Consider the following 11,951-nt stretch of genomic DNA (forward strand, 5'->3'; position numbering starts at 1 on the left):
GAGCCATGACGTCACAGGAGCAACCCCGTGACTATGCGCCGTGGGGGTATAGGGAAGGGTAGGTAGGACTTCTTTACTATGCCCCTTCCCTTTGGATTTTTCACTGTTGCCTGGAGTACCCCTTTAAGGTGTTCTGAAAGAACCAAATAGTATCTTAGAATGCTGAAAATTCCAGCCCTATTGGAAGTCTTCAGAATCTTTGAGAGAGATTTTGGTTTTAGGGCATCTATCCGATAATGCAGAACTATTATTCCTGTTTAGGAAGTAGCTGTGTTCTGGCATTTGGCTTCCACTCTCTTCAATGGCGAGTTCTGTCTGGTATGTAATTGTTATATCCTTCCCAGGAGCTCAATAAAAAGCGAACCCAGAAAGAAATGGAGCATGCCATGTTAATCCGGCACGACGAGTCAACTCGGGAGCTGGAGTACCGGCAGCTGCACATGTTGCAGAAACTTCGGATGGACCTTATACGTCTGCAGCATCAGACTGAACTGGAGAATCAGCTGGAATACAACAAGCGCAGGGAAAGGGAGTTACATCGGAAACATGTGATGGAACTCCGGCAGCAACCCAAGAATCTCAAGGTACTTTCCATCCTCCTCAAAGGGGTCTTCCTGGTCGGCAAACCAGAAACTTTCATGGGAGTTGCAGAGTCTGTGTAGCCCTGTGAGTTATGATGTTTACGTAGCTTCTGGGGTTACATAAACATCATAGCTCATGGGACTGTGCCCCGGATCTTAAAGGGGTAAAAGCATCTGGGACACTTAAGACACAAGTGTCATTTAGATGCAGGTCTTGCCAGCCTGTTCGTAGCCAACGGAAGTGTTCAGGAAAGTGACTTTGCCTGATTTCCCTTTTGGCTTATTTAATGAGAGTCGCGCAAATGCCGGCGCCCCAAACTGTTCGCTTAACTCTTGTGCTTTGGCTGTTTTCGGCTGCGTAGAGCTGGAGGTGGTTTAAGAAACCGCACCCATATCACACATGCAAGCGTGTCTGTGTCAGTAAATTGACCACTCCATTATAACATGTAACTCCTCACAGGCTAGAATTCCACTACTGCTTCAATGAGACTGACACGATTCTATTATGTTCCCATATCAGCAATGTCCCAGTGTCCAGATTATGAAAAATACCTACTTTGTAGTGAAGTTCTGAAAGAGCTTCTTCTTTATTTTATGTCCGGTCTTCTTTCCAGAGATGTTGCTGTTCTCGTATGCATCAGTCGGAGTTCTATCTGGATATGTAATCATATTGAATGTTTCTTGTACAGGTCATGGAAATGCAGATTAAGAAACAGTTTCAGGACACATGCAAAGTGCAGACCAAGCAGTACAAGGCCCTAAAGAATCACCAGCTGGAGGTATCCCCAAAGTGTGAGCACAAGACAATACTCAAGTCCCTGAAGGACGAGCAGACACGCAAATTGGCCATCCTTGCTGAGCAGTATGAGCAAAGCATCAATGAAATGATGGCCTCCCAAGCGGTAAGGAAGCCTATAAATGACCTTACAAACACTCGCATACCTGCCTGACGTGTTTGTTATAGAACGATCTAAGAATTCTGTAGGATCTATCTCATCCTTTTATCATTTCTGTTGCCAATGATAGAAATGGACTGACTCATGCGCAGCCACCATTCTGATACACTACTATTGTACTGTTTGCAGCACTTCTGCAACCAAATACAGCAGACACACAATTACATGGGCTAACAAACAAAATTCAGTTTTTTGCAACTTAAAGGGAACCATTTATACCTTAATTCTTCCTGGATAGAACTTATTATTATATATTATATATATATATATATATATATATATATATATATATATATATATATATATATATATATACATTTATTATCTCTATTATCTCCAGATTACCCTTTAAGCAACATCTCCGCCTCTACCATAAAATTTTATACTCAGAACAAGTAAATTAGGCTAGTTATCATTAAAAAGGTAAATTTTATTGATTAAAACCAATGTGCGGACAAGCAGCATGCATAATTATAATACATCTTTAAATCGTGGTGATGTACATGTCCCCCTTCACAACATGCATCAACAGACGTGCCCCAAATTAGGCAAAGATAACAGCCGATTTATGATAGGAACCATATATAATATTCACCATCCCACACTTACCCATAGGTGCAGCTTGTCCGTGACACTGTGAATCCCCCTTGACGCACGTTTCGCTGTATTACTGCTTCATCAGGAAGGCATAGCTAACTACTGGCTCATCCCGCTTTTTATGGCGGCAAATGGATGCAGCAGATGACATTGGCGCCGGTTATGGGGTGGCGACAGAATCCCACCACTTCCTCTTCCGGCCTCCCGGGGCTGGAACGCATATCCGGCACGTGACCCACACCCGCACCTAGACATGCGCACACCACACCATGAGGCTGCTTCAGAAGGACACCCATACTTTCAGCGCGGTCACGGTTCTCTGCCTGTCGTTGTGCAGTGCCAGGATGATTGGTTACTAAAAGGCCTCACTGGCTGTCAATCATCCCCTCACTGTATGCTGACAGGCAGAGATCGGTGACCAGTCACGGGTGGCTCCCCGCCCAGATGACTAGATGCCGCCCCTCTCCCAGCTTTGCTCAGAAGAATATAAGTACTTTTTCTCCTTACTAAAGCTACTGCTGCAGGTGCTGATTGGTTCTCTTTTAATGGTTTCAAGTAATCAGGTATATTAAAAATGATTCACTACCTCATCTGGATTTTTTGTGTTCTCAAGAGACTGATGGCTAAATACTTGTACATGAATAAATAATATGTTATCAACAAGCACTGATGATCGTGTACATGGTTGCTGTTAAATACTACCAGTGCGTTTACCATAAATATACAAAAGCTGAAGGTCCATCCCCTGGCATCTCAGATAAAATCCTTGCGTTGTTCCCCTTTTAGCAGTGATATACGTGGGATTTCTGGTTAGTGCATATTTTTATTTTAAGGGGGTTGTTCAAGATTAGAAAAACATAGCTCCTGCCTTCCAAGACAGCGCCACCCTTATCCTCAGACTGTGTGTGGTATTACAGCTCTGCTTCATTTACTGAGCTGCAGTACCACAAACACACTAAGGACAAGAGAAGGGCGCCGCTATCTGTGGTTTTCTAATTCTGGATAATCCCTAATTACATTGAGATCTGTGAACATATTCCACATACGTGAAGAGCCATATACATTTCTCTTCTGTACCCTGACAGATGAAGCTCCTGAAAAATACTCAGGAAATGACCAGGTTTTATTCATAGGACACACAGAAGCTTTAGGGCCCTTGCACACTGAGGAAATCACAGGGATATGCTCTGGCGCATTCTGTCGCTCGCCCACCTCCGACTGAATGTAACCTGCCTGGTATATACATATATAACTATCCTGAGATAATTAGAAAGGAAATACTAACTGGGCCGACTAGATGAACCCGGGGGCATTATCTGCTCATAATCTATGTTCACATAGACAGGTTTATCTGACAGATCATTGAAGCCAAAGCCAGGAATGGATATGAAAGGAGGAGAAATCTCAGTCTTTCCTTTATGACCTGTTCCCTGTTAATAGTCTGTTCCTGGCTTTGGCTTGAAAAATCTGTCAGATAAATCTCGCTGTTTCGCTGTGCTGTGTCAAAATTTTAAATGTGCAAATATATAGAGACTATATACATAGCTCTTGATGCGGCTGAACTGTGGTGTACTGTGCCATTAAATCGATTAATTAGACCAACTTATAAATCATGCATGTAAAAAATAATATATATATTTATATAAAGGTGTGCGATGACCGCACCACTTCATACCTAACATAGTCACTTGTTGAGTCTTTGGTAACTTGGGCCAATCAGATCCCATCTTCTGCCATCTACTACATATAAATTACTTCGACCCCCTGACATTTCTTCTGTTACTGTCATTACAGCTGCGCTTGGATGAGGCTCAAGAAGCAGAATGCCAGGCTCTAAGGCAGCAGCTTCAACAGGAAATGGAGCTGCTCAATGCCTACCAGAGCAAGATCAAGATGCAGACGGAGGCACAGCATGAGCGTGAGCTGCAAAAGTTGGAACAGAGGGTGTCCCTTCGCAGAGCGCACCTGGAACAGAAGGTACAGATATGTTCTGCAGATGAAATGGGATACGCTGGTCGCTCTATATGCTCACGGTTGGTTGTTAGTATGTCCGTAAGAGCCTACCCCACTCCTAGACACTCTTGCTATTTTTTTTCTCAGAAAAACGTAGTTTTGTCTTTCTGGTGCTAAAAGTTTGCAATATTAATATCGGCTAAAGGCCACATTCAGACATAACAGATTGCTCAGCAAAATTTTGCCCCATTCCCACATGGCAGGAGGAAAAGAGCAGAGTTTGGGAAATGCATTGGATTTGTTATATAGGTGATGGATTTCTTTTAGATTTTTGTAGTGGATTTCAACCCTTTTGTACTCACATTGGTTTCATAATGAAGATATTCTGACTTTGTTCTGCACAGTAATGCTGCAGACTCTGCCATTCTAGTGCGGAAACAGATTTACTATTCTCATCGACTTAGCAAATTGCTTCACTTTACAAGAGATTGTACAGTCGTTGTGTCCACAACGCAACAGCTTTACTATTGAAATCTGTACAGCGCACTCCCCAGCTGCCTCCGCTCGAAGAAGTGACATGTCACTACTTTGAGCGGAGAGTGGAGGACCGTGCACTCTCCCATAGATGGGACACTGAGACAGGCAGGATTGCGCAGCGGAAAGTTCCACCTGTTTTACTCAGTGTGAACATACCCTAAGGCTGTTTAAGCACTGCTTGTTAGCTTAGGATAGATTTTTCTGGTGATTTGTTCCCTTTAAAGTGGTCAGGAAATTTCAACAGTGTTGTGTGGGTAGGAAAAATGTAGTTTTTAAGGTTTTTTTGCGTTTTGATTTGTTTTAAAGGCAATATCCAAAATCAGAAAAACATAGCTGCAGCCTTGACAGCATGACTCCTGTCCTCAGGTTGTGTGTGGTATTATGCACTTAAATGGAGTTGCAAACCCAACCAAACTAAGGCTATGTTCACACTGAGCAAAACGGGCGGAAATTCCAAACAGACCCTGCGCCACGGACTCAGCCCGAAATCTCGTCTGCCTTGCTGTTTCAGTGTGATGTCTTGTGCGCCTCTGCTCTGACCTCAAAGAATTTACTTGTCAATTCTTTTAGCGGAGAGCAACAGAAAGCAGAAGCGCGCAACACATCACTTTGAGACAGTGAGGCAGACAGAATTTTTGAGCAGCGTCCATGGCACGGGTTCTGTTTGAAATTTCCGCTTGTTTTGTTCAGTGTGAACAGGCCCTAAGGTCAGGAGTGGTGCTGTTTCTTGAAGGAATGCCTTGTATCTCTAAGCCTGGATAAACCCATTATACCTCCAGTGCTGTTGTCCTCCACAATAGTAATTTATTTTATTTTTTTATGTCTCATTTGAATTTGGTGCCCGAATAACTGTACCGAGCCCCTGTTCTCCTCCCCACTTATAACTCTGCATTAGAAGACTGTGCCTCCCTCCTCGTCTCCACAGCACCTATTTCCAGAGCAGAGACCCAGTACCATAGAATTACATTACGCTGGGTCTCGTGCTGGAGATAGAACAGGAAGCTTTGTCTTCTAATGTAGGGTTGCCGGAAAAATGGCCACTAGTATAATAGTTTTGGTGCCATGTTCAAAATGACAGCGATTTAGAAGAATGACTTGTAATTTTTCAGAAAAGTGACAACAGCATTGGAGGGACACATTCAAGGGGAAGTATCAGCTCTAACCTATCAAATCTAACCTGCTGATAGCGCCATATTGCACACGGGCATAAGAGAAGGAAAGTATGTCTCTTACCTTCCTCCTTAGCGCCGTTCCTGTGCTGTTAGCAGTGTAGTCCGTGCTCAGGAGCACCCATAGGAGCACAGCCCCACCCCCAGAGTGCAGATCTGGTCCACCTGCTCCATTGATTATCATCAGAAGGAGTTGGCTGACTCATGGGGTGGGGTGTGGGGGGGGGCAGTGCTCCTACCGGTGCTCCAGACTGAGGATTACACTGTTAACAGCACAGGAACGGTGCCGAGGAGGAAGGTAAGAGACATCCCATCATTGTCAGCATCCCGAGCACATTAGAGACATATCAGCAGGTTAGATTCCTCTATCCTGTTGATAGTTCCCCTTTTAAAGCGACTCTGTACCCACAATCTGACCCCCCCCCCCCCCCAACCACTTGTACCTTCGGATAGCTGCTTTTAATCCAAGATCTGTCCTGCGGTCCGTTTGGCAGGTGATGCAGTTATTGTGCTAAAAAACAACTTTAAAACTGGCATCCCCGTGCCCTACGGGAGTGGCCTAGATTGTGTTTACATTAGGCTGGCACAACCTCTCTGTCCCTCCTCCCAGCCCTCCTCATCATTAGGAATGCTCCAGGCAGATTTGTCTCCTATTCCCCACCTGTGTCAGCATGTCACATGGGCTGGATCGTTAAGACACCTGTGCAATGTTCAGACAGGAGAAAATGTTCCAGTGGCATTCCTAATGATGAAGAGGGTGGGGAGGAGGGACGGAGGGGTGGTGCAAAGTTAGGGCACAGATATTCTAAGCCCCAGCCATTGGGCACGGGGCTGCAAGTTTAAAAGTTGTTTTTTAGGACAATAACTGCATGACCTGCCGAACGGACCCCAGGACAGATCTTGGATTAAAAGCAGCTATCCGAAGGTACAAGTGGTTTGGGGGGGTCAGATTCTGGGTACAGAGTCGCTTTAAATCCAAATGGCACACAATACACCCAAATTTGTAAAGGGAGCCAAATGTGTAAACCTGGTGAAAAAACAATGAAGAGCCAGATAAAATCCAAATCGGCATAAAAAAAACCTTATCAGCAACACTATAGGACAGGGAATAATTGTCTGATCACTGGTCTCTGCCTCCCGAGACACTCTGTCATTTTAAATGGGTGTCCCAAATATCCTGTCAGTATGGAACAGTGGTAATGTGCGACTACTGCTCCCCCTCTGTGCATGGCGATCTCCGGCAGACCCATAAACACTCAGTCTACCTGTGAGCATCCATATATCCTACTATAAATGTGTAAATCCAGATAGAGACACATCTCAATGTATCATACATGTCATGTGCCTCTTCTGTCTGTAGTTGTATTGACTTAGAAAGAGGCGAATAAATGTGTGTTAGGGGCGAACACGTAAGTTTTGTTTTTAATTTTGTCAGTATTTCTGGTTACTTTACAAATGCACCTAAATAAAAAAAAATGAAGTCCTTTTAGTTACTTCAAGAATAACTATGGATATGTGTTATTTATATATATATATATATATATATATATATATATATATAGATATATATATATATATATATATATATATATATATATAGAGATATATATATATATATATATATATATATATATATATATAGATATATATATAGATATATATAGATATATATATATAGATATATAATATAATGTGTGTGTATATATGTGTGTGTGTATGTTGTTCTCCCTGAGTTCAGTGATTGTTGTGTTTTGTTGGTATGTGTATGTATGTATGTATGTGTATGTATGTATATATATATATATATATATATATATATATATATATATATATATATATATATATATATAATACCTCTAATAATAAATGTATGTGTGTGTGTGTATATATATTGTTTTTCCCTGAGTTCAGTGATTGTTGTGTCTTGTTGGTATATATACACACACACATGCAATCCTCATGTGCAGCGCTTCATATTAATATACATACTCTTAAAATCTGCTACTCATCTTCACCAACAATCCTGTGCTGGAAACTCCTAGCAACAGGTGATGTCATCGGTGGCCTCATCTGACTGGCTGCATCCCGTCAGCCAATCACCGGCGGCCAGAATTCCCAGCTATGCCAAACAATGTGCTGTCGCTGCAGTTCATTGCAGCCCCTGACTTTGTCTGGTGCAGTACTTAGCATCCTTCTCCGCGGACCCTTAAATGCGTGGAGGAGAAAATAAAGCCTGGCACTTAAATAAGTCACAGATAAGGTTGGAAAATGTGGAATTTGAGATTTGCGGATTAAAGTGTTTTTTTTTATTGGAATAAAATAAGCACAAAAAAAAAAAAAAACTGCAATCTTTTTATTCTGTAGTGTGAATGGGCGTCTTTTTGTTTTGTTTTTTTTAGATTGAAGAAGAGTTGGCAGCCCTTCAGAAGGAGCGCAGCGAGAGGATCAAGCATCTATTTGAACGCCAAGAAAGAGAAATTGAAACCTTCGATATGGAAAGTTTACGGATGGGCTTTGGAAATCTGGTGACGTTAGAATATCCCAAGGAGGACTATAGATGAGAGAGGCCAGTTTTTGCCATTTAAATAAAAGAACAATAATATTATTAACAATGACAGCAAGGAGAACCTGCAAAACGTACATTCCCCATTTTAACGGGCGTGCTCTCTCTCTCTCTTCTCTCTCTCCCCCCTCCCCTTCTCTCTTTTTTCTCTCTCTCTCTGTCTCTATCTATCTCTGACGTCCGTCGGACACTAGTGCCTGTAATTCTTTTTACTCACCAGGGTGCCTCTGGGCAAATCTGAGCACGGAGCGAGCTCCCTGGCATACCTCTCAAGTGTCCCTGATTGTCACTCAAATTTTCAATCCATCAGAACATTGGTGCTTGTTATACAAACCGAAGATTCAAACAGCGGGAAGGAGTCTTGAAGTAACAGTTGTGTTTTGTGTCGAAACTCTTCCTTTATTCATAACCCCCTTTTGTGGAAAGAGATAACTTGATTATTCAAAGTTTTGTCCATGATGTTCCTTGGGGAAGATGGTGAGAGGTATGTGCTTTCTATCTCAGTGTGAGGATGGAGGAGAGGTATGTATTCCCTATGCCTCTGTCGGAGGGCTTGCGAGGGTCATGTGTCTATTAGCCTGTATTTGGACGGAGGTGAGAGGTGTGAGTCCCTGGTGTCTTTTGAGTACTCTGAGGGGGTGAAAGCTATGTGTTCGCGATTCCTCTGCCGGGACTTGACCTACATGTCCTGCAGTCCAGTGAAAAGTCCCTACTTTGTGGAAGATGGCTGCCCACAATTTTAGTCGGTTTCATAACCCATGATGCACAACAGTTGTCAAAGTCTGTGATTAACCCCTTCAACCCTGAGCCAGTTTAGTGGTGGTGTTTTAAGTAAGATCTGGTTTATGACTTTTACCGCGTCTTAACAGTGGGGGGTCATTCTTGGCACTTTCAGAAGTTTGGTTACCAAGAAAAACACCTCTATTTTTTTTGTGCTGGGTCGGTATCCAGTGAAGACGAAAACCTTCCAATCTTCTAAAGTGCCTCACACTTCAAACTAAAACTCAGGGATGAAGAGATTAATTTATCGATGTTCAATAACACATCCGAGAGACCAGAGAGAAAAGAGGAGACAAACGTAACGACGAACCAACAAAAATGTGAATATCTGTTGGTTTCCGCAAACATTAAAGTACAAGCAAAAAAAATAAATAATAATAATAATAAATATATATATATATACAATTTAATACATAAAAGAGAGAGAGAAGCATAAAACTGCAGCCTTAAGGTTACTGCTGCTGCGTTAAACATTGTTGTTTTTTTGGTATTTGTTCGTCAGGAATAAAAAAAAAAAGAAGAGATTTTATTAAACTATTGAGGTTTGATACATTTTACAGAAACCAATCATGTTGTATATATATATAGACATATTGTTGGGGGGGAGAAGCAGAACTGGGGTGGGGTTGTTTGGGCAGATGGGGTGGGTAGAATGTCTTGTGAAAATATATAATTTTTTTTATTTTTGTTTTTGTTTTTTCATTTTTTTTTTTTTATTTTTTTGTTTTTTCTTTTATATTATTTTGAAGACTTTTGCTGGCAGGAGCAGAAATTGACTTTGAATTTTCAATGCACTTTTGGCTCTAAATCAGCGGTACTTTCTACTCCAGTCCTGGTTTTCTTATATGTATATACCAGATGTATTCTTTACTGACATAAGGCAGCTGGGAAATTAAGACCAAAATACACTATTTACTCAAAGGCTTTGGTACCTTATCGTGCCAAGGGATAAACTTTTGCTAAACCTTTGCAATATATTGCTAATGTATACCAGGATGTAAAAAGAAAAAAAATGTTTATTTACACTGTGTATCTGGTAATACAGCAGTTTGAACATTGGTAAAAGAAAAAAAAATGATTGTATTTTTCATCCCTCTCCTCTAATGCCTGTAATAGGTTGTAAGTGTCCTGAGCACAGAGTAACTCCATGTGCCTGGGTATAGACTACAAAAAATCTTATAAAACTGGACTTGAAAAGAGTATTCAAGGCGAAGGTTTACAATGGTTCCTTCCCTAGTCCTGATTTAGACGTATTAACGCCTCATTTTAAAACATTAACAAACTGTGAATAGATAGGCCTCTACAGTTAGATTTTGTATATACCCTATTCCCTTTTTTTTTTTTTTTTTTTTTTTTTTTACTTTAAAGGAATTACCCTATCTGAGAGCACTTGTTCAATACTAGTTGTGGCCCACTGAAAATTTTATTTGGAACTTTCAAAGCTGTGAGGACAAGAGGGATGAATGTTTTTGAAGTGTTGTTTTTTTGTTTTGTTTTTTAATAAGTTTTTCTCATATTTTCTTTTCCTTTTTTTATTTCTCCTTTCTCCTTTTTTTTTTTTTTTTTTTTTTTTGGGAAGGGGCATTAAAATTTAATAGACGATGGCTGTGATGTACTGAGTCAGTGTTTCCTCAAAGAGCAACGTTTTAAGGCATTCATAAAAATTATTAAAAATAACAAAAAATAAAACATCTTCTATAGAGAAAATATTTTTGAAGATGAAAAGTATGTAAAGAAAAATGCTGTTAGACAATTAATGTATTGTATTTGTTCAAGAATATTATTAAAAAAACAAACAAAACTTTGCGGAGTATTTTTGCCACAAATGACTTGGAGACTTTATTACTATTTGTTTAATATTTGAATCGGGGAAAAAAAGGAAAGTCTCAATCAATAAAAATTAATGTTAATTTTTTTTTCCCCCCTCAAATTTATTTTTTATTTTATTTATTATTTTTTTTAAGATGTTCTGGTCGCTGCCATTCAAAGTGGCAATTACAGCTTTATCCTCTTTTGATCTCAGTTGTTCAAATTTTGTAATAATTATTTACCTCTACTCTGGCTTAGTACATCCTGGTCCTCATGAATTAGGTGGGAAGACGTCCTCTGGATTTTACATTTTCGGTACATAGAATTCAATTCGGGTACTAATTCATAGAATCGTCTGTTCTTTATGGATATATGTAACTGTATGTTCACAAAGAGACACCTTTTTTTGCCACTCTGCACCTGTCACATAAAAAGTGTACAATTTTGAAAAACTCCTAAATAGTTGAATTTTATTTTGTGTTTCCTTATTTCATGACAATTTCCTTTGAGTTCATAGAATGAATCTATTAACAGAATATTTTATACGGAAATTTGACCATTATATTGACGATGATGATTATGATGATGATGATTTTTGGACACCAAAGCCAGTATCTGAGAAAAAAAAAAAATCAGATTGTTTTCATCATTTTGAGTGCATCCTTGTAATGATGAGGAACCTGAATTTAAGGTGAAGCATATACAATATTTTTTGCAGTATTTTTAGTTTTTGGGAATTGGCACAATAATACACAAATAAACCTGAAAATTGATACAGATGGATTTATTATTTATGCTAAATGAAGGTATTTGAAGAAATATTGGGTGGGGGGGGGGGGGAATTCTGGACCAACGTAAAAATGGTGATGTTTTTGTGTACAAATGATGTATTAGCTAAGCCTGGGAATTGTAAGTGCAATATTTATACACATCTTCTAGGACAGAAATGGGGAACCTTCGGCACTCCAGCTGTTGCAAAACTACAATTCCCATCATGCCTGGACAG

The 11,951-nt window shown here is 40.2% G+C and overlaps 1 protein-coding gene across 4 annotated transcripts in view; it reads left to right on the forward strand.

The window, feature by feature from the left end:
- The window catches only part of TAOK3 (TAO kinase 3), a 165,208-nt gene extending 153,490 nt beyond the window's left edge, over nucleotides 1-11,718 (forward strand). For all 4 annotated transcript variants that reach the window (XM_069960735.1, XM_069960731.1, XM_069960733.1 and 1 more), the window contains 4 exons: nucleotides 345-584; nucleotides 1,271-1,483; nucleotides 3,929-4,111; nucleotides 8,193-11,718. In XM_069960735.1, the coding sequence (XP_069816836.1) occupies nucleotides 345-584; nucleotides 1,271-1,483; nucleotides 3,929-4,111; nucleotides 8,193-8,354 (798 nt within the window). In that variant the 3' untranslated portion in view covers nucleotides 8,355-11,718. The remainder of the gene's footprint in view (nucleotides 1-344; nucleotides 585-1,270; nucleotides 1,484-3,928; nucleotides 4,112-8,192) is intronic.
- Nucleotides 11,719-11,951: the final 233 nt, after the last annotated feature.

The sequence above is a fragment of the Dendropsophus ebraccatus genome, chromosome 3 (assembly GCF_027789765.1).
Source record: "Dendropsophus ebraccatus isolate aDenEbr1 chromosome 3, aDenEbr1.pat, whole genome shotgun sequence".
NCBI lineage: Eukaryota > Metazoa > Chordata > Amphibia > Anura > Hylidae > Dendropsophus > Dendropsophus ebraccatus.